The 23,836-nt window shown below is 35.8% G+C and overlaps 1 protein-coding gene across 1 annotated transcript in view; it reads left to right on the top strand.

Annotated features, from left to right (window-relative positions):
• The window catches only part of LOC104270880 (voltage-dependent calcium channel subunit alpha-2/delta-3-like), a gene marked incomplete at its 3' end in the record, with an annotated part of 95,636 nt that overhangs the window by 48,621 nt on the left and 23,179 nt on the right, over positions 1 to 23,836 (top strand). The window contains exon 3 of the mRNA XM_009865378.1: positions 10,551 to 10,713. Within this exon, the coding sequence (XP_009863680.1) occupies positions 10,551 to 10,713 (163 nt within the window). The remainder of the gene's footprint in view (positions 1 to 10,550; positions 10,714 to 23,836) is intronic.

Genomic DNA, 23,836 nt, shown 5'->3' with positions numbered 1-23,836 from the left:
AGACCGAGAAGCAAGCTGGATTGTGGGGTAGATGATTCATAAACTACTGGTTATCTCATCACCCAGATGGGTTTCAAGCTTGAATTTTATGTCTTTGGTCACCTTGATTGGCCTGATTATCTTTTCTAAAAGTGTTTAATTCAGAATAGATAAGTTTCTCACACAAATTACTGAAACGTGGAAAATGGTACTGTTTCGGGAAATCCAAGTAGTTCTTCAGTTACTTTCACAGAGCCTTGGGCTGTGCTATGTTTTGGCCATAACTCTGAAGTTATGTGTAGGAGTACAATAGCAACACAGTCTACAGCTCAGTAAGCATCCTAGTAGATTATTCTATGGGTATCAGAGACTTTAATATAGTGAAGAAATAGTCGTACAGACTCCAGATGGTTTCATGATGTTTCTCTGACAAGTTCAGTTATATAATGTGTTCCTCTATTGTTGCTGTTGCGTTTATCGTTAGCCTGTCCTTGATTGATATGAAAAAAGGTTAAAAGTTGAAAACAGAGACTATTTTTATATTTTGTAATCTTAACTGTCAGACTGTACCACTTACTTGTTTCACACAAGTTCAGGAAAGAAATAGCGTGCACGTGTTTGTTTTGCCCACGCAGATATTTTGCAGTAACCAAGTTCTTAGCCTGCCTCTCTTTCCACTCTCCCTCCCGCCTCCGAAGCCTGGCCTCCAGGCCAAATATGAACTACTATTTGAGGCAAATCTGCCTCTCTGGTTTGTGTGGGTTCTGAATTTCTATGTCTAGGACTGGCTTGTTGAATGAAGTCAAGAAAAGACTTACAGTATAACATACAAAAATATTTTCTTTGTGTATTTTTTAAACTTTATTCATTCAATCAATTAAAAGCAGCATGTAAAGAATCAGAGAAGGGTTACTTGAATTTCAGCAATAGTCTCATCAGAAGACGTGCTGTTCTTAGCATAATCTACACGTTTGAAAGTTATCTCATACTGTAACTTGAAAGTTAGAATATCCTAATATATCAGTACGTAACTAGAGTTTGCAAAATATAATCTCTTCGGTTTAGGGTTTTTCTCCCTCCTCCTCCCCCTTTTTTTTCTTTTTCAGATTTTTTTTTAAATACTTCAGATTCGTTTTATGAATAAAATAGATACTGTTGTCCTCCTCCCTCCAAACTGTGTGATTCTGGAGACATGTGTTTCTTTTATTAAATTAACTCATCATCATGATCTTGTTATTTCAACTGTGGTCTTAGCTGACCAAATATCTGTATTCCATGAGAGAGTCATTAATCATTTGAAGAGGATTTGTATACATTCAGTTGCTCAACATCTCGTCTCTCACTTCCAAATAAATTCAATAATGTTGCACGTGTCCTTTTGCTTTCCTTTGTGTAGTCAATAATATTAATTTAACCTCCTGTGTGTATGATAGGTGTTTGAGAGTAACAAAACAAACCTTGGATTACACTGAGCACCATGAAATTTTGTTCTGTTCTAGTTCCTCAGTATTTAATTATTTTGATTATCCCCTGTTGGTATAAAAAAAAATAATCTGGTGAAGCACATGTTTCATTTCTCATTCAGAGCCACAGTTAGTGTTCAAATATTGTCAGCTGCCAGATATGAACTACCTGTTACTTTCTGTTTTATTAGTGATAATTATTAACCCCTAAACCAACAAAACACTATATGTAAGTTGTCTTTCTGAGCATATCTTGTTGCGGAGACAGTACAGCTCTTGCTGAGTATAGCAGAACATTGCATGCATGCCTTGGACTATGAAGTGTCTGAGGCAAAGTTGCTTCTCCTGGGAGACAGAGAAGGTGCAGAGCCTGAGAAATACTTTTTTCTTCCTGCTTGGGAGTAGGAATGAGGCACTTAGGGCATATGATTGTAAAAAGGCCCAAAGTCAGATATGTCTCTGCTGATAATTAGAAGCAGCCTCGAGGTTGTCATCAACCTGAATGTGTCAGATGAGCTCAACATGCAAGGAACTACACCGATTTCACTTTAAAACTTTTCAGTTTGTCAGTTTGTTGAAATAAGTTGCTCTTCCGGTTCTATAGCAAATTTTAAACTGTGTGGAGATATTTTTTTAATGTTCTGTATTGAATGCTATTCATTGGTTACCTGTGGTAAGATGGAAAACTTTAGAAAATATTACTGCATTGATTTTGAAGTAAGTCTGTAATTTTGCTCTTTGGTTTTACAGAATACTCTTTTACAGAATTATTTTAAAGAAGTTGTTGATCATGCCTGTTTGCTAGTGTGATATGATCTACTGTGGTTCTAGCTAGTATTGAAGATGGTATTAAACGTGAGGCAAAGCCTTGCAGATTATTTGCATCTATAAAGATACATAAATTATATAATTTGTTTAAAAAAGGCCAGGCTGATAAAACTGGCTTTGGGAATATCTGAGTGAGTGGCCTTGAGAGGGAAGAACTTCATCGATTGTTGGTTTGAAATGCACGACTTTTTTTGGAAGTGGACTGTGAGGGTAAATGCAACAAACTTTCAAAAGGTGCACCCAGTGCAATTTAATGTGACAAGTACATTCAGAATATTGGCCGAGTTTAAAATATACCTAACCTTATGCCCTGAGCATGTCTATTACAAGTCAGTAGTCAATTCTGTAAAAAAATCACACATGCTTTTGAATACTTTGCTCCTTTTCCTAGCTGAAAAAGTGATCCCTGTCCACTTCTTAAAATAAGTGGGTTTTTAAGCAGATATTTTAAAATCAAGTGCTATTTCTATTATGTATCAAACTGCATTTTTATCCCAGTCTTCAGACTTGAAAAGAGAAGAGTAGCTGAAAGCCTTCTGCAGTGTGTGTCTGTACATCTTAATTGCTCAGCAAACCTATGGATCTTCTATAGCACCACTGCCTCCAGCCATCCTGACACGCTGCTGGCATGTATTTTGCTACAAGTAGTTTGCATCTCCATTTTGGCCACATCCACATCAGTGGGATACTACTTCTAATCTAAAAATAAAATGAGGCATAGTGAGGAGTTTTAATGCTCTGAAAATAAAATTAATCTAGTCAGGGCTTACTTTGTAATGTTATATCTTGGTTTTCCTAGTCTGAAAGGAGGGGATCACCACTGCTATAGCATGTAGGTAATGGCAAACTTGATACAAATGTGTTCAAAAATGTTTAAGGATCCTCAAGTGTTCAGAAGTGCTTATTAGTGTTCCCTTGTTTTCTTTGCTCTTGCACAGAGCTTGTCCTTTTGGAGTGAAAAGTTTTAAGCTTATTGCTGCTTTTTTCCAAAGTGTGGTTTAAACAAAGCCTGACAGACCTCTCATGTTTATTAGCAAGGAGGATGAGCCTCTTCTATTAGTATATTTATGAATTGGAAGCATTAAGTGTAGAGCTCTCTGCTGTACCCATCAGGAGTGAGTTGGGAAGATGCGTCCTCAGCAGCAGTGCAGAGCCAGCGTGGGAGGGCAGGAGAGGGAGCGTTTTGGGTGCAGCTGGGAAGGGGCCTCCCCAGCCCCAGAAGTATTGCTGTCGTACTTGCTCAGCATTATGTGCAAGAGGTAACAGACCTTATCACAGGGCCATGCTACCACACTGGTAGATTTTTTCCAGGTTGGGGATTTTTGCCTTTTTGTTGTTTCACAGTGTTTGAGTGTACTCTCATTGACTGGGATGCAGGCTTTCTGGTATTTGTGGTAATTATGTGGTTTTGGAACACTCAGTCTTCACAACCACACTAGCTCTACTATTGTTGCATTCTGGTTACAAGATGACTCACTTAAGTCATGAAAGTCTTGATTAAAGTTGCTCTAGAAATTTTTAGTAAATCGTTTCTATGGTTTACTTCAGCTCTGTAGCATGGTAACTGGCTCTGATCTTGTTAATCTATGGAACTGGTATCTTTTTAATATGTATCCATTGAAAGAAGGGAGAAATTATGATGCCACAGGAGTAGGGATTTGTTTTGCTCCTTATTGAAAAACATTTCCTAGAGGTTTTTGTGTTTATGAAAATGAACATGCTGAATAATTGCATTTCTAGACCCAGCAAAAACATTAGATCTGCAGTAAGGCTTGTTGTATAAGTACCCAAAACTGAAAGCTGGTTATGGAAGCTTTTTCTCCTTCCTTACATTTACCAAATTGGTGACCAGAGAGCCTTGTAACCTTGTTCAGCCTTGTAAAAAAGAACAGAATTGTGACAGCTTTTGTATGTAAAAATATATATTTTGAAGTTATTCATCTGTGAAGGAAAAGGAGGCTTCATACAAAGCTTATAACCTGAAGTGAGTCTCTTTAATTTTAGTGCGTGGTTTAAAATACTCATCGTAATTACTTGCCTTTTTCAGTGAATCACATAATTCTTACAAGACCTCTGAGACCTTGATATGTTATTAATTTACATGCTGGTATAATTGATTTTATACTCTAACAAAGTATTATTTATTTGTCCTGTTTTAAGACAATTTTAATAGGGTAATCATATTGTGAGGGAATGGATAGCCTGGGGAAGGGTCATCTGATTGCATAGAAAATGGATCAGTTGTTTTTGCAAGGATGCAAGTAACATTTCTGTAGTACTTCCATAATTAGAGAGGGAGTGATCACAAGTTCTCAAATCTGTTGAATAAAGACATGAAAAAAGGCATTGGAAGTTCCTACAGAGGATTAAGAGCTTTCAGAGAGTAATCACAAGTTATAAAGATTGTATCTTACAACAGGAGATGTCAGGCTTCTCAAATTTAAGAAGTTTTTAATTTTTTTATTTATTGAACAAGATATCTAGTTTTTATAAGCTTTTGTACTTGCTCACTAAACATCAGACTCTTCTTGAAAACAAGAGCTTTAGTCATATGCTTCAAAACATAAATTCTCCGTACTGGACAACTGTCAGAAGATACTTTTTTAAGCCCTAGAAACTGATATGCATTCAGACATCTGCCTCTTTGTTATCACATGTATACCAGAGCCAAGACTGTTGTCAGAGTGTTTTGCAGTAGGAAAGCCTTTCTCAGAGTGAATAACTCTTCTCGTTTGGGTTTGTGTTTTATTTTTTACGTATCATGAACATTGTCAGAGTCTTGAGAAAAGAAACTTTTCCTCCTCTTTTTTTTTTTTAACTCCCCCCCACTCGGTGTTGGTAATAGGTATTTACAGTTGGAACTGTAATAGATGTTCAAATTATTGTTCATTTCTAGCTGTCTTTGCTACCTAAGACCAAGTTTTGCTTTCCATGTCATTTTCCATATTATTTGCTACTCTTCAATTTTCTCTTTGTTGCTCGGGTATTTTGAGGTTCAATGCAAATGCTATAAACTTTCCTTTATTTAATCTTCCAGAGATGTCCACCTTTGTCTTAGATGAGCTGTATGCCTGAAGAAACACTGTGAAAATTCTTCTTGCATAGTTAAAAATTATTAATGTAAACCCAAGACTGCTGTAGTGCTGACCTATTAGTGCAAATCGTTCCCAGTTGTGTTCTTACACCTTACTAGTCCTCATAGCTCTGCGAATGGGACTTTCATTTAATGCTGTCTTGGCAAAAAATAACTTCTGTACTGTAGAAAAAATATATCAAACTGAAATTATGGCTTTCATTGTTTCATACCATTCAACAAAAATACTTTATTTTAAAATACGATGAAAACAGCTGATATATGTTTATTCTTATGTGCCAAGTATTCTCTAAGTTGCAAAGGCAATATGCATTAGAATGTATCTTTAATTTAAACAGTAAATATTTATATTTAAATAAATATGCTGTTTAGAATGTTAACAAATATTCGATAAATAATTTAAGCATCACAAGATATCTGTTTACAATAAGATAAATGTGAAGGCAAGTAATGTCACTCATCTACCACAGTTTGTACAATGCTGTGATTATGCAAGACATGGGCAATGCTTTTCCCTATCATATCTAAATTACCTATGTCTCATCTCAGCAAAGTATCCATTGTAATCAAGGTGCCTGTTTAGTTGAGCTGTTATGCCAAAATAAGTGGCTAAACTGGAACAGAGAGATGCAAAGTTTCATTCTTGCCTTGTGGATCAATTCTCCCCTGCCAACTTACCCTTGTGGTTCACAAACTTTGCGCTTCCCCACAATTTTTCTGTGATACCTTTTGAATGAATTAATTCATGTCATCATTGAGGTATGTCTGTGGCAGCCATCTGAAGAGATCAACAAACACTCCTGTATTGTGGCTGAGGCTATATTATAGTGTTTTCAAATAGAACTTGACTTTGCTACTCTGCCTGAGTGAACCTTTTAACAATTTTGTGACCAATCTCCTAATAGCCCCATAAGTCTCCGTATACTCTGATTATGCCAGTATGTTGGAGGAGCACAATTCCTTGATGTCTCAAGTATCAAGTGTCTCAGGTCCTTGCTGAGGCAGAATATTCCAGTGCTTGTTTTGTTGAGTGTTGCTGATCAGTTTATATTAGCTTGCATTGGGAAGGCTTTCTTCACAAAAGTAAAATGTTAGTATCACATGAAAGCTGAGAATCCTATTTGTCTCCCAATTTTTATGGCCTTGCTGTAAGTCTTCTTCGTTACAATAGGAATGGGGCTTTCAAAATGGTTGATCAAACATTGAGAATGATAGAGACGCTAAGGAAAGCATAAACAAGAGAAAACTAACATGTTTACTTGAGCAAATTAAAATGCACAAAAGTGTAAAAGTTCATGTTCATATCTTGAGATGCATATAACAGATGACATGAATGAGATTTCCTCTGAAAGATTCTTTTCGAGTCCATTGCTCACCATGGAAATCTATATGTAAGTTTGATGTAAACTTACCTTGTTGGCCAAGTACTGGTAGAGCCTGACTATGCTCCCATCCTGGATAATTATTTACTTATTTATTAGACTGGTAACTTTTTTGTATGTTATATTGTGTGCTCTCAGAACTCACCTAGTTAAGGTTACATCAAATATTGACCTTCATTGACAAGATTAAATTGAAGTAATTTTCTCTTAGAGCTTAGCAGGTAGAGTATTTGTGTTGTCAGCAAACCGGACTTTATCCCCTTCCCCTTGGGCGTTATCTCAAATGTGTGTCAGAATGCCAGATGGATTTATTTTAACATTTTTTTTCTCCAATTTTTGTTTTTATTTTTTCTTCTATCGCCTTTCGGCTGTTACAATAATTTCTTTGTAAGGAAAGTGCCCAAAAGAAGTCACTGTGTAACAGCTCTGCTTAAATGCTGATATTTTGCAGTATCTTTGGGCTATATATACTACCTGGTGTTTAATCCTTAGAATTTGCAGGACTGTCTTATTCTAGGCTTCTTACTTGCAGAGGAACTCCAACAAACCAAACTCAACCTCCCCTGCTAAAATTAAACAGATTAAAAATTCATATAAAACATTAATTATCTATAATATGGTAAAGACTATTTTATGCTACAATTTGCTTAAAAAAGCACCCACATAAACCATATTATTGTGTATACACTTGTAGAATTGAAAAGAGAAAATACAGACTCAGGCCAATAAATCAGTGAATACTAAATCAACCAAAGAAACAATCAGTTCTAAATACCCTTAATTGTGGAACGAGTGTTTTCATTTATTTAGCATATAGCAAATTTTAATACTTGGCTAGCTTTGCCACTTACAGAACACCATGGAGGAGGATGCCTACTAGTTAACTAGTCCACTGAATGAAAGGAAGTAATATTCTTTTAGAGGGGATTTCCGTGTATGTTCTGACATTCTTATTTGAAACTTTCCATTTTTCCCACAATTTCCAAAGTATTATAAAGCCCATTGGCAAGGAAAGTTTACATCCTTGAAATCAGAATATTTTCTACAGTAATTCACATATAGACTTAACTATGATACATAAAATAAATTTGGTTAAAGGAGAACAGTATACTGCTACATACTTTAGTACATAATCTTTTACCCCGAGATATATTCAGCTTTTGCTTATAGTGTAATACCTAAATACAACTTGTGTGTTAAAATTTGGAGTTAGGTGTTACGAATGCTTTTAATGGTGTTATTTAATAAGAAAACAAAAAAACAAAGCCCCTTTGATTTCTCTGATACAATTTATAAACCTAGGAATCGTCACTAAAGGAACATAATGGCTTATGTGTAGCTCCAGCAGTTGTGGAGGCAATGTCATGTTCAACAGAGAAGAAGAAAAACAAAATCATGTCTTTAAGGACAAGAAAAAAAGTGGTTTGGAAACAAGATGAACAGTCACCCTTAACCTGTTTGAACTTAGATGTCCAGGGGATGTGAACAGAGAGATAGTTGATGAGAAAGAAGCATGAATTATATAATTTTATTTATCATTGTACTCCCAGGGGATGGAATATTGCCCTTTCTTCCAGGCTTAGATACTATCTAATATATTATGGAAAAGCTACATATCTTACTTCTTTGCTTGGAATTGGAGTAGAGTTGCATTTTATGACAGTCATTAGTACATGGCTTAATGTTGGAAGGAATATTCTTTTTCTTTCTGAGAAGTATTTTCAAGTCTTCTGCCAACTGTCTCTGGCTTTTGCAGGAAGGGTAAACTGAAAAAGCTGCTGTCACATGTGGGCGACAGGCATGCAGGGCAGTTAATGGTCTGTGATAAACCTGGATAATAAGCAGAGATGGAGAAGGTTTCTCCCAAATAGGATGAGAAGTGGTGTTTCATGGAAATGATCACGTTTCTTCATGCTTTTGGTTTTGGTAAGAGAAGAATCAAATCTAACAGTGACAATCCCCCAGATGGTATAGAGAAGGGTAGCATCTGTGGGGGCGTTGAGTCATTCTAGTAACTTCTGGAATTAACTGATTAATTAAACTATAACTTTACACAAATTATGTCTCTACTGTTTTTATTACGTGTGGCTCCTGAGGGGAAAAACAAAACCAAAAACCCAACAGGATAGGGTTTTTTTTGAACTTTAGGATTCAACAACTGTATATGTTTATGAGATATAGGCAGTGATTATTTGGCTCATCTCAGTATAAACCAATTAAAGTAAAATAATTTTAAGGTCAAATGTTTAATCACGTCATATTAATTTCCATTAAATTGATTTTCAAATAGTGATGTGTCTCAGTCTTTGTTATATGTGATTAATGTGGAACACTGGATCTGAATATTTCTGTCATACACAGAATGTCCCCAAAATTTGGCTGATACACAGCAACATTTTTTGAATTCTGCTGTCATCTAAAGTCTGAACTACAGACTGGCCATTTTGAAAAACTGAAAGCTAAAAGAGCAGAATATGGCTGTTCATGTAAACCTCCATTTAAGATACTGGTTAAATTATCAAGACTTTCAATGAAAGCGTGTAGATTGTAAGATTTTTAACTCCTTGTTTAGTAGAAAGAGTTCTCACACCGAGTTTTGTACTTGCTGATCTGTTTTAGCTTTGTTAGCTCAGTCAGCTGAGCGTGGCGCTAACAGCGCTAAGGTTGCGGTTTCGATTCCTGTTCAGTCCCCATGTGTTGCCTGACCTAGTCAAGAGGTGGCGTCCCTGGCGGCAGGGAGGCTGGATTAAAATGATCTCTAAGGTCCCTTCCATCTTAGGCCATTCTATGAATATGAATAATATATTTATTCTTTTCCAGGTTGTATAGGGATATATGATTTATGAATACTGAGTTTTCTCTCTAAATATTATTGAGTTACTCTTATATGGATAGTTAGGGCAGAGACTCATATTTAAATCAGTGAGATTCTTGAAAGACACTAAACTTTAGTCCCTTTTGATTAAGAAACATACCACAAACTGTTGCCAAGGGTTAAGGTTATTTAAGAGGTTAAAAAGTAGTCTTCACTGTTTGTGCCTTCAAAGCTTGATAGAATTTCTGCTTAAACTAGGTCGTAAAGAAATCAATAATTTTATCTAAATTGCTTTTGCTTATCTGGTATAGTTCTGTACAAAATAGGCCAAATACTGTTCAGTAATCTGTAATGGTCAGACAATAATTTCTTGTTCAAAATAAGTCACTGCTAAAGTTTAGGTGTCTATATGAAAGTATGCATAATTTTACAAAACCTACTACGATGTGTATTTGTGAAATTCAGCATAAAGCACGTATTTTTCTTTAGGAAATGTTAGTCAGCCCTGTCAGGTAAGCAACAACAGCTCTAGTTAACGTTCCTGTGAAGCAGAAACACTTTTATTTTGTCAAGGGCTGAGTTCAGTACTGATAGCAGTTCTTGAACTGGTGGAAATAAGCTAAACAGAGAGATCATCACTGAATAATTATACAGGGAGTTATTTAAGTCTAGAGAACTTTGTATTAAAAATAGTGCATGCATTGTTTATGTTCAGGTCATTTGTTGGGCTGTCCTGAGTTTTTTCAGGGCAGCCAGAGATCTGAGGTAATATGGAGTTTTCTTGAGACGTATTGCTAAATCTGGTTTCAGAAATGTACCTGTACTGGCAGTACAGAGAGAATCTGAGACATGATAAAAATATCTTTCTCTTCTCAATAGAGGTAAATGTAAATGTTAATCATTAGGTTGGTAGATATGTTAAAATATTCAAGCAATCTGTTTTTGTGCTGATGTGATTTCTGAATCCTGAATATGGGTTTCTGTTGCAGTATGAATACTTCAATGCTGTGCTCATAAATGAGAGAGATGAAGAAGGAAACTATCTGGAGTTGGGGAAGGAGTTCATTCTAGTGCCAAATGACCACTTCAATAACTTGCCTGTGAACATCAGTCTGAGTGATGTCCAAGTACCAACGAATATGTACAATAAGGGTAAGAAAAGATTCATTTTATTTCATCATTGTGTGTTTTCCAGTTTAGGATTAAACTGAATTTTCAGTGGAAGACTGTGACTGTGTTTTTAATCTCCTCTTCTCTGGCAATTTTGCAATTTAATATGGTCAATGATTTGCATATTAGACTTGCATGAATTCTGCTATAGAATATGTTTATTCTTAGGAAATATTTTCCAGAATTTCCAAATCAGTTGAACAGATCTTACATTGTCATCTGCAAGTTACATTCCATCTCTGTTGAGAGCTAGAAGTGTCTTTGAAAGATACATGGTGGGTAGATGGAAGAGGGAATACATTGTTAGATTTATGCTCTTAAGGTTCTGGGAATAATTCTAGCTGTGTATGACTGTATATACAGCTGCTGTGAGTTTTCAGATAGTATTTAAGAGGAATAAACTTTATTAAATTTTCTACTCCTCTGTCATAGGTGGTGAATAGCACTGAGCACTAACAAATAGCTACATTAGATATTAGGAGTGATGGACTTAGGTCTAAAAATTGGGAATGCAAACTGGACATGGGTACACACTTGCTCATTTTCCTTTTGCCACTTCCCTTTGGTCAGACAGCAGAATTTTGTCATTTTACTATGCTTATGTAGCACCCATCTATTTTTTTTTCAAGTCTGTAATAAAAGAAGAATTAAGAAGAAAGACTCAAAGTTTCCAAACAGTGTCTACAGTATATTTGTCACTAGTCTGTAGAGAGCTGCCTAATCTTGTTATCTAGTTCCCCTTGTTTTAACTATACTAAAAGACAGCTAAAAATATATTAAATCCTTTCCTCATAATACATTCCAGGCTAGCAATTATGGTATTTCATACAAGGATATTGTGTAATCACAAATGGAAGGAGAATTAATTCGGATAAGTTGGGCTGGTGAGAAAAACAATTGATATGACAGCTTCTCTTAGAAGTTATGGTTCAGATTTGAGAATCTTGAGAAGCTAAAAATCATACAGTAATGCCTTAAACTACAGATTACAAAAAAACAATTCTTCCTAGAGAGTTTCTGAAAGGTTCTGAAATGATTAATATAGGCTATTTTGAAGAGATTTGGAAAATACTTAAAGCTTCTAAAGCTACCAGCTAATTTTTTTTTGGTGTGCAAGTGCTAATATTTATTTAACTGAACCTGTCTATAAATTAATTCATTCCAGAATTGCTAAAGAGGAAAACAAGAAGGAGAAAAAAGTGTGGTTGCAAAGGGATGTAGAGATCAGGCAATCAGGTTTTTCTGGAGAAGCAAACTAATCTGAGTATTTAGTTAGTGAGAGCAATAAAACTGAAGGGCCTTCAGTTCACGATATATAGTACCACTATGTATTGAGCACATTTTTATGTGCTGATTAATTACAGTTAAAGGCCAAAGTCAAAGGGCTGGTTGCCTCTTGTTTTGGCCTCTACAACATGAACTACCCATAGAGATGGGGAAGATAGAGCTCTGTGATGATTCCTGTTTCCACTTTGTCTAATTCAAACCAGCCATAATCATCACTTTATGCAGCTGCAGAAAAACTTTTTTTTTAATCATTTAAATGTATTCCAACTGCTGGAATCTGGTTTGTTGCTGACATTTTTCTTACACATGGACACAATAGTCTTGGCCTGGAGACTGACAATGTCTGGAAATGTTACTCTTACTGAGAAGAAGCCTATACACTTTTTTTTTTGTTTCCCATTTCTTCAGTTCTGTAATGCAGAGGGGTGATAACAATTTAATTAAATCTTAGCCTGAGGGTACAGGCAGTAGATAGTGATAAGTTTACAGCCAAGTGTCTGCACAACACTATTTCCTTAGAAAACGTCTGTTGTTCCTTTTCCAGGTTATGTTTTATTTTATTGAATTATTAGGCAAAACTACAGCCCAAATGCAGAGTTGAAAACAGACAAGTGTGATCACTGAATATTTAAACACAGGATTCTCGGTATAGGAAGAAAAGCTTCTTATTTTTAAGCTAATTCTAAGGTTTTTCCTTAATTTTGGTGGGTTTAGTTGTAGAGATGTCAATAATTTGCAGTGAGTTCAGAGGAGAGTCACATGGCTTGTCAAAAGGTTGAAAAATGTGCCCTGGACTGAAAGACTCCAGGAGCTCAGTCTATTTAGCTTATTTAAGACATGATTAAAGGTGTTATTAGTTGGTCTCTAGTTAATTACTAATACCAGGTTCTATAATCTGGTTTCTAAAGGTTTAAAAAGATCCAATGGTTGAAACTGGGTTCCGTTATTTTGCAGATTGCATGAATGTGGACTCAGTTAAGGCATGGAGCTTTGTTTGGGGGTTTTTGGTAGTTAGTTTTTGTTTGGTTTGTGTGGTTTCTTTAGTGAATATAGTTAATGGTCCATTAGAAATGTGTTGTCCTACGTCTGTCCCCCCCAAGCCCTTAATCAAGACCAGATTCTTTTTGAAATAGCACACAGCCTAGAATTAGTTTTGGGAAAAACTTTGGCCTGGTCATCTTGCATGATCATAGTGATCCCTGCCAGCTACAGAATTGCTAAAGTGAATATCTGCAGTCCAGAACTAGGCTTTAAATTAGATTGCTTAAAAATTATGGGACATATATGTCTTCCTGTTCTTTCAACCTCTGCATAAAAAGGCTTAAAAATATTTACGATAATAACAGGACTAGATAATTTCCGTTCTGAGATAACCATCAAGTTTAGAATGTGAGAAAATTAAAAAAAAGGCAAAAGCAAATTTTGTGATGAGATCAGGAATGCAGAAATACCATAAATATCAAAACCATGATATTACATTTTAACATGAAAGATTTCAAAAAGGACAATGAGCCGATAAAAAAGGCTGCCAACCTAATCTGTAAGCATACATGTAACTCTTGTGCTGTCTTTGAGTACAGATTGCATGCGTTTATAAATGTAGGAGGAAAAGTAAATTAGTGAATTCAATAAAGAATCAGTTTTTCATTTACAGTACTCTTGATCATCATGGTAAAATAGGAAGAATTGGTCTGGTTGATGATGTGCTTTATACCTTTTATTTCCCTCTTCTGCACACACTTGTCCACCAGTTTCTCCACATCTTACAGTGCGTGTCAATTAATGTTAAACATAGAAAAGTTAATGATCTTTAGAATATAAAGCCTGCAGGGCTCAGAAGACACTATTTTGGCATTCCTACAATGTTCGTATACTGAAGGAATTAAAAAAAAAAAGTGGGATGATTGTGCTTTGCAGGTAAATGTGCTTAATTGTCTGTCAGTACAGAGAGACCTCTCTCGGCTGTTTCTCAGCGAGGCTGGCAATCCTTTTAAACTGCAGAACATTCTGCTGGGAGTGGCCTCCTTCATTTTTCCTGAAAATGACTACTTATGATAATATTTTGCTTTTGAAATCTTTGAGCACACATCGGGATTCTATATCTGTCGGTGTGTTCTGTTTCCTCCTTTTAAGCACGAAGTGTATTCATTGCTTATAGCCACAGGATTTCTAAGGCAGTATCCTTTTAAACAGTGCATAAATAAAGGTTAAGAAGTTCTGTGATTGTCTTAGCAAGTGATAGCTCTTTCTTCCATCCACCAGTATGGTAACTGGCAGATACCCGCTGTGTACAGATTTCTGACAGGAAGTAGGGAAAAGGGTTCTTAGTGAATTAATCGTATAGATATAATCATAAAATAAAAAGGAAGGGAGGAAGAAAACACCATTTTTTTTCATGTTAGAAGGCAAGTTTAGTTTTGGAAAGTACAGAATCCAGTTTGGACAATGCAGTACCAAGGCGAAAGTCCAGGTATGAGAACAAGTGTGTATAAGGCACTAATTCAACGGTTACTGTTTTTTTAATATAGTTTGTTTGCAAGGGTTATATATCAGCACCAAAGTGAGTTTTCATATCTCTTATTCTTTTATCTCCTATTATTTTAGAATGTAAGCGATTTGGGGTATGCTACTTTCTCTGACATATCTTGCATAAATACTTCCATCGCTATACCTCCTAAAGAAATTATTGATGATTTAAAGGTTAGAGTTTCAACATTTGCTTTATTACTTTCTGAGATGCTAGTAGTATATATGGAAGAACCTAGGCATGTGACGTATAATTAAAAAGTAGGCAGTTGGAGTGTGGGCTAGATTTCTGGCAACCATCCACAGAGAATATGGTTTCTGACAGTAGAGTTGCCACTGGGAAAATGTAGGATTCCGTAATGGATTTATGTGCTTAAGGAGATGATAAAAGAAGACTTAAAACCACTCAAGTCTGGTCTTGCAGATGGCGATAGTATGGGGGGAATGGTTGTAAGTTGCAGCAGGGCAGGTTTAGGCTGGGCGTTAGGAAGAAATTCTTCACAGAAAGAGTGGTCAGAAACTGGAATAGGCTGCCTAAGGAGGTGGTTGAGTCGCCGTCCCTGGATGTGTTCAAGTGTCGTTTAGATGGGGTGTTGGGTGATATGGTTTAGGGGTGAACTTGTAGTGTAGGGTTAATGGTTGGACTCGATGATCCCAAGGGTCTTTTCCAACCTGAATTGTTCTATGATTGTTTTTCTATGAAAATCAAAAGAGTAGCATTTTACCTTTTGTTAGTATGAGAATGTAGATAGTCTTAGCTTCGTAAAATCCCTTTGTCCAAAGTACGTGCTGTTCTGAGCTGGAGAACTTATTGCAGTTTTGTTTTTCTAAGTCTGTGTCACCTCATATTTACATACAGTTGTGGACAGCAATGACGTGTTTTCTGTGATTGAGTTTACACTCAAGATGTTTTCAAGTTCTTGGAAGAGTCTTCTGAATACTTGACTAAATGTGAATTTCAGAGGAATGTAGATGGAAACCAAAGTCAGAGTGTTTTTGGTGACATACACTCAGACAATTCTAATTATGGCACCTATTGAAAAGTGAAGTATAGCATAGTAGAGAACCAGAAGTGACAGACAGCAGGATCTCACCTGCATGTGCTAGCATTGCATAAAATATGGGAAATTCAAGAGGATATTGGTAAATATATTATCTCAATATCAACTGAAAACAACTTCTTTGTTTGAGCTTTTGCAGTCAGTCTTTGTTTATATGATAAGGTAAACTTTATGTTTGTAGTTCATAAAAAGGGAAAATCCCAGGTTCTCTTCTTTATAATACTTTAGAAATTTCTAGATGCTTCAAAGTTCTGTGGAACTGACCTTGTACATCTTGTAGAGTGGGCTGCTTCTGCTTTACTCCTAGTCAAGTCCTAGGGTGAATATCACATAAATACTTAAATGCCAGTCATTCTAGGTGCACACAAGCGGAAGCACCCTGCTGGTACAAATGAATAGGCTTGTTCTGAAGCGACTCAGTTTTGGAAATTTTTCTTCCTAGTTTGATTTACAATGATGTCTGTTCAAATTACTTTAAACAGGGAAGTGTCTCCTCTTAGCTTGGAAGAATTCTTCAACTCTCTAAAAAAGAACTGGTTACTGTCTTTGAAGTGCCCAAGGTGAAATGTTGTTTGGCGTGTGGAAAAGCAGGGTGTAAGTGGGTAATGCACAGAAGGAACATATTAACATGACTACATACAATAAAGTCTACAATAATAACTATTTTCTACAAATGGATTTCTGATTCAGGAAGGTACTTTGAAGCCCTTTCCTGCTTTCCTACATGTTGCTTAAGCTGTCTGGGTATGGGCAAGTATTCAAACGCCTTTTTTTTTTTTTTAGAAATTTTACATCAATAAATGCCCGATTTAAAAGGTGATGGCCTCTCCTCCAGGGAGGAAGTATGCTTTGTGTGGGGCGAAAAAAATATGTTAGAATCAATTACTGATTTTAATAATGAAATGTCAAAATAAAATGTCTTCAAAAGTGTTAGGTTTGGAAAGTTACTCTCCAGCTTTCATTAATAACAGAGAATGGGGCTTATACTATTGAACCATGTTTCAACTTTTGCCTTATATGAGTACATTTTAAATTAAGGAAGTTGCATGAACTTCTAGCCCAGTGCTTACACTGATTTCTTTTTAATGTTGACATTATTTATACTGAATACATTTCTCTTAGCATTTTCCTACAACTCTGACATTTCATAATGTCTGCCAGTATAAAAGACTGAATTTTCCCATTCTTTGTTACATCAAGCATGTTCTATTTCATAATACTGCCATATGATTTGGAAATAAATTTTGGGCTCACAGTGATGTTTCTGTGAATTTTGTAACTGACTAAGTCTTTGTTCCCTAGTATATTGTGATTGAGAGGGGAGCATGTGAACAATATGATTTAAAATCAAATAATCATAACTGACTTTTAAAAATCTCTCCTTAATAACAGTTCCCTCTTTCCTACCCCTGACATTAGACTGTGGTATGTTCATTCTGGCCATTGCTGTTTTGGCACTAGGAAGGAATTTTTCTTGTTTTTTCTTATTATCAGATTGGTTGGTCTTTGGCAAATACCTATCAAATCTCTGCTATCGTAAATTGCTAGATGCCTTAGTAAATTATTTTTACATCATCAGGGCTGGTTCTCTGTCAAATAAGGAAATATAGGTATGTTACAGAGAAGATTGTTTTTAAGGAAGCTGAAGAACAGTGTGGGCATGGTCAGGCGAAAAATCAATTTATGCAAATCCTTCGTGTTTGAGGTATTAAAAAAAAAAAAAGAAAAAAGCTGACATCAGATTGCAGATGGTCAGACTTCTATCCAGGTACATTTTTATAATGAAGTGGTAGCCTTAGTGCAAGAAGTTGCTGTATGTTTACTGACAGAGCAGAAGAACCACTATAGAAAATAAAATCTGATGATCAGTGTTACACAGTCCCTCAGTTAACCTGCTGCTTTCAAAAAAAGAATGATAAATGTTTTAACTCAGAGAAATCTGTGTGAACGTCTTCGGTCTGTTCTTTCTATCCTCGTATTGTGGTATAGCTGCTGTTAGGGTGTTTTTGAAGTACAGGAAGGGATTTTATCAGTGTTTTCCGTAACTGTGGAGTTTTGCTGTGATGGATGCTGAAGTCCATGAATATTTTCAAGCATTTCTGTCAACAGGAGATATGGTTTATGTCAACTCAACTAACAGACAAAAGGCACACAATCTGTTGCTGAGAGTATCAAGCTGTGTCATCAACATTTAAAAAAATGGTTCATGAATGTAAAATAAAATTAAAGGTTCTATGATTTATTGAAAGATAAAGTCTTCATTAATAATAGACTACATTTTTTCTTAAAATCACACTGAGACTAATGTGAAATAACACGTTCAAGTATTAGTAACCATTTTGACTCTGTAACAGTGGTCACTCTGAGTAAATATGGATTTATAAGAAAGTAATTAAAAACCGTAAGATTAAGAAGTATATTTGGACTTCAGTCATTTCAGAGACAAAATGATTATAAGTATCATACATTTTCCTATCTATTTCAATTCAATATTTATTTTATACACTTAGCATTTTCCCAGTTGAATTGCTTTTCATGTGGAGAGTCCATATTGAGCTTTACTCCATGACTTCAAATATTTGATTTGGTCTTTTTTTACAGGTTTGTGATACTTTTCTGCAGAAATAGGCTTTATATTCTTCTCTTACAGCTTTGCTCATGTGCCCCTCTTTGTCTCTCATGTCACCTATCATTTACAGGCTACTCAAAATATAGATTTCTATCATGTGACTGAAACCTTTGAAAGCTTTGTGTTATGACGATGATGGTGATGATTGTTGTTACTACTATGGAAAGTTGGCAATTGATTATTTGTGTATTTTCTCATAATTTTCTGGATTATTTACTACACTAGTTTGGGTTGGAAGGAACGTTTAAAGGTCACCTGGTCCAATCCTTGTACAGTGAGCAGGGACATCCTCAACTAGATCAGGTTGCTTGTCGCCATGCCCAGCTGGACTTTGAGTGACACCTACCACCTCTCTGGGAAACCTGTTCAAGTTCTTCACCACCCTCAATGCAAAAAATATCCTCTTATATCTAGTCTGAATCTACCCTCTTTTAGTTTAAAATCATTACCCCTTGTCCTAAAGCAAGATGTTTTCTTTCTTTTTTTTGCAGTTGTATGGTTCCTTCCTATCGTCATAATTGTTCATACTTTAAGACACTATTTACAAAGAGTATGAATTCAATACAGCTTTGAATAACTTGGAATCTTATTAACATATATAAATATCTGAGGGGTGGGTGTCAAGTGGAAGGAGACAATTTCTTCTCAGGAGTGCCCAGCAATAGAACAAGAAATAATGGAACTCAGTGTCTTTAGTAACAAAAGCATCAGGTCTAGTCTGTGCTTTTCTGCTTACCATGACTACTCCTTGAATGCTGGAAAAAAATACAGAAGTAGGTCCTAGGCTTAGATTTCACAAATTGTGTTTAAGTTTTGCTTGAACAATTCAGATACTGGTAAAGAATATCACCTGTGTCAAATGACATTTCCATTGTATGATTTTTCACTACATGTTAAAAGATGAGTTTATGCTCTACAAGTCAATAAATGCAGACTCTAATAAAAAGTTTTGCTTCCTTAGGAAAAAAATCTGCTGCATGTAATAGAGCCTTCTTAAAAGATATTGAAATGTGATGAACCACAACCATTTTTTGATTAAGTAAGGTTTTTTCAATTTGATACTAAAAAAAGCTATGAATATCGTTCAGTCATACTTCATTATCAATACCTTCCAAGTAGCTATCAAAATTGAGATTACCTATTTTCTAGAATATTAGAACCAAAAAAAAAATCATTTCTCAAGTGATGCAGAAAGATTATAATCTGCAGCTAGTAGATATGTAAAACTCTTTTCCTGCGAGGTGTGAAATTAAGAAATAAAATCTTGTCTGTCACTGTCTATATGATTTTATGGACTGTGCTTCTGAAAATTCAACATCCTGGAGTTGTTATTTAAGTAGTCATGGCCACATATTTTCCTGGATGATTATATTTGTATTTTGAAATCCTTCCCCTGACTTGTTTGTCTTCACATTTTAAAATCTCTAGGACAGTGTTTGCATTGTCTTCCTAACTTTGGTTATTGTTTAATTTAAAAGGAACTTTCTTAGTCTAACTGATTTAGTCAAGGTTGGAGAGAACTTCCTATCTTCCTGTATTTCTTTAACTCTTACTGACTATTGGACAAAGATGCACAGACTTCTCTACTTGTTCCATCTGTTTTTTCTCAAAATCTGCCTCAAATCTGATTCTCATAGTCTACTCAGGCTGCTGCTTTGTTCTTACAAAGGGCTTTATCTTCACAGATTTTATTTTATTTTTTATTTTTTTTCAATTCTTTATCTGTAACAGCAAGCCTTTTGGAAATACTTGCATCACAACGCAAGATCTATACTGTGCTCTATCTTTCTTGTATCCTAATCTGCCTCTGGCCATGGATCTAATGCCCGTTTTTCTAAAACATATCCATGGTAACTAGATGTCAGATGCAGGCTACACAGTAACATGAAGTTTTTTCTCTGAAAAGCTCTGCTCTTTACCTTATTCAGTAGTTGTTGCTTAGTTATTTGAGGTTGGGCTTTGCTTTTTGACATGTGAGCCAGTGAAAGTTTGTAGCCTTGTAGTTCACTACCTCAGGTACAATATTAGGAGGTTTTTCTGACCTGAGACACCTGTGTTAATCACGATGTCTCTCCTATTTTATTTTCGCTTCCAGGGCAAAACAGTGACAATAACTTACTATTTGCCTTTAATAGTAGAGAATTACTGTCTCCACTTTTATCTTTCCTTTTTCTCTGATGAGCATTAACTTTTTTTATGACTGACTAGAGGTGGTGGGGCCGCTGTTTTAGCTCCCGTTTTGAAGAGTTGGAAGCAGCAACAGTTCAGTGCTGGTATTCCTGTCCCTTAGGCCTGGCTACTAGGTAACCTCTATAGGAATGTATAAAAGCATATCCACAGTACTCACTGGAGTGCAGCTGGGAACTGCAGAGTGTGGAGTTGCAGGTAACGAATCCTGTTGCTTGCTTGGAAGGTCAGTCTGAAATACAATGGTGAAAAGTTCTTACATGAAATATGTGGAATATATGGTATGAAGTATCACTTAGATATACCTTTTCTAAAACTTAAGAGAAGTTTGAACTTCTCCTTCTTCAAAACCGCTAAAGTGGGCTTTAGTTTTTTGTTGTTGTTGCTGTATGAATCAGTTGTTTTTTGTTGTTGTTGCTGTATGAATCAGTATGAATTCAGCGGAAGGTAGTGTGCAAAGCCAGGCATTAGTTACTTAATGTGTGTGTCTGCAAAAAGATTAATTCTTTTTCTTTTAGCAGCAATAAGAATAAATTCCACCCAAGTGGGTTTTAGAAACATCAGTTAGGGCTTCACTGTCCTGTCTCAAAAGCAGTTGTCTTTGTCTTGCACCAAGGGCAAAGAAATTTAATCAGTTTAAACATACAACTTGCCCTCCTCCTTACCTTAACTGTCTGCATTTTGAATCTGGAAAAACATTGTTTTTAAAGTTTTCTTGGTGCTCTTTTCTGTTTCTGTGTAATCACTGTGTAACCTAAAGAAAGGTTTGAGTCTATCCAAAAAAAACCCAAACCAACAGCAAACAAAAAAACCATTTTACATGTTGTCTGCAGCTGTAGTGTGCAAACTGTTTCCCTCTTTTCCGATTGTAATACACCTTTAAAAAATACTGAAACCGTGTAATGATTGGTTTATTCTCTTTTAAAGTGCTAACTTTCCTTATCTGTATTTATTTCATTATTTTAATGAGGAAAAAGTAATCAAGTAATCAGGGTATGTTCTATTATTGGCTTAAAATAACAAACAGGGAGAAGTACCAAGGGTATCTTTTAGTGTGAAACATTAATGAAAAAAACTCATTGTTCAATTTAAGATTATTTTTAAGGAACTGAGTTTATATGCTAGGAATGCATTAGGGAGTTTTATTCAGTTTTCAGTTTATTTTACTCTATTTAAAATTTTTCAAAAACTTTTTCTCCATGAACTATTTTGGAAAAACATTCTTAATCTGTGAATTTAGTGTTAATCGATGTAACAGTTCTGAGTCTCTAATTCCTTTAGGATTAGATATGCAAAAGTGTTTGATTAAATGGTTGTATAGCAAGTATAAAAAAAATGTAGCTTTTGTTTAGTATAGAGCAGAGAAGATTGACTTTTGACAAAGAATCATAGAAGTTTATCTAAAGATACAGTTTATTCATTTTTGTCTGCTCTTTGAGAATACAGTAATAATTTGTCTCTCCATCCTGCTACATAACACAGACCCTTTTTTGATTTTTCTTGGATCTGTGTTGTGTGAAGAGGAGAAAAGAAGGCTTACTCTTCCGTTTAAGTATTAGTATGCTTGGCTAGAATATGAACTCTTTCAGAAATATTGTTTGGCTGAAAACTTACAAAGACATTTTTTGCTCTGTACTTTGTTTATTTAGGTGTCTTTCTTGCAGCTTTTATTTGACACATTCCTGAAGGAGCAAATAGTGTTTAAGAATCCATAACTGATTTTGTAACGTATTCATCCCAAGATGCATTTGTGCATCTGCTCAGTGTTTTCAGGATGTTTTAATACTAACTTCAGAGGCTTTGAACCAGCTGAACATTTTCAGATCTGTTAGGTGGTGAGTGTTGGGGTTTTTTAACTATTTTTTGAGTAAAACTTCCATTCTACTCAAATCGTGCAAATGGGCTCTTGTGGCAAGAAGTGCTACACAAGGATTATAGAGCACTGCAGTAGTAAGGGTCCACTGATTTGAGAGGATGAGAGACCATGACTTGCTGTGTTAGCAGACAAGTCTGCTGTCATATCTGATAGCTGCACACATTCGTACTGTGGGGATGGTCCCAAGAATGTAACAGTAGACGTTTAGTATATTACAGCCCAGTAAGACCATAATGCATTGCACATGCTAAAACATTTTTCTCTAAAGTTTCTCATGCTGCCTTTTGTTGTATGCACGAGGCATGATGTGTTGATAAAACTAGGAGGGTCTTTAACATCTCCTGTTCAAAGCATTATTTGTTGGTCCTTACTGCACTCCGTCATGTAGCTAAGTTGGCCTGTTACTTTAATTCCGTATCTCTCTCTGACTATCTGAGCAATAAGAATTAGACATATGTCATGAAATGTTAGTTTACAGGTATGTATAGCCTTGTGTTTTAAATGGCTTTTGTAAAGATTTGTGAACGGGTCTGTCCTTTAGAAATTTCCATAAGGATGACTTTTATTTCCTCTGTCATATATCACTTTGACAACTACTTTGCTGAAGTTGTCCCTTTTGGTGTGTTGTGTGTTAAATAGTTTACAGCACAGTTGGCTTCGTTTAGCAGCAGTCACGTTTGCTTTCTTTTTTTCTAATTTGCAGTGTGTTCCACTGGCTTCTTGTACTGTTTGTTGTGACACTTTTTCCTGCCTTGTAACTTGCAGAGGTTTAGATTTCCTGGTTTCTGATAGTCACGGTTCCATCAGTCTGTGTGGAAATTTCTTCATGACATGTACCAGAACTGGCTCTTTCTGCAGTATTTTAGACCAATTTTGCTTGCGATGAAATTGCAGTGCATATAGGGTCACTATTCAATTTGGTTAATTCCTATGTCCTGAGCATTTGTTTTCTCTTTCCTAGTTGGAAAACTGTTTCTAGCAATTGATTTTCATGTTGTTTGCCCTGTCTTTCATTCACACCCTGGCATCCTAGAGTTCTATGGTGTGATATTTTCTTACTGATCTTTCAGATTTCATAGCCTTCACTTTGTATCCAGCGAAAATGTGGAACTGAGTATGTTTTTCTGAAAATACAGAAATATCCTGGTGTCTGTGGTCACGTTAATTTATGGAGTGATCATCTGTCAGGGTTACTGGGGTTTGACTTCAGTTCTCCTCAGCTAAAGGCCTCTTAGCAATTGCTGAGTAGGCAATGCTATTTTGTCAGACTGTTAGGGATAGGGGTAGCTGCCCCATGTGCCTGAATCCTGTGACAACAGTTCTATCAAAGTGGCATCTCTCTAGTTCTTTCTGGGATGGACAATGAGTGAAGCCTTTGGCTTTTGCTCCAAGTTCCTCCTTTAATTTTTTCTTAAAAAGGCAGTATTCTGTGTCCTGCTTATATGCTGCTCCAGAGCTTTGCGCCAACTGATTCATAGAAGAACCCCCACATGGGCTTCTCTTAGCTGTTACATCTGGTAAGTTAAGCAGGGTCCATCC

The sequence above is a fragment of the Apaloderma vittatum genome, unplaced genomic scaffold (genome assembly GCF_000703405.1).
Source record: "Apaloderma vittatum isolate BGI_N311 unplaced genomic scaffold, ASM70340v1 scaffold13232, whole genome shotgun sequence".
NCBI classification, from domain to species: Eukaryota; Metazoa; Chordata; class Aves; order Trogoniformes; family Trogonidae; genus Apaloderma; species Apaloderma vittatum.
This window is presented reverse-complemented; position numbering and strand designations above follow the sequence as displayed.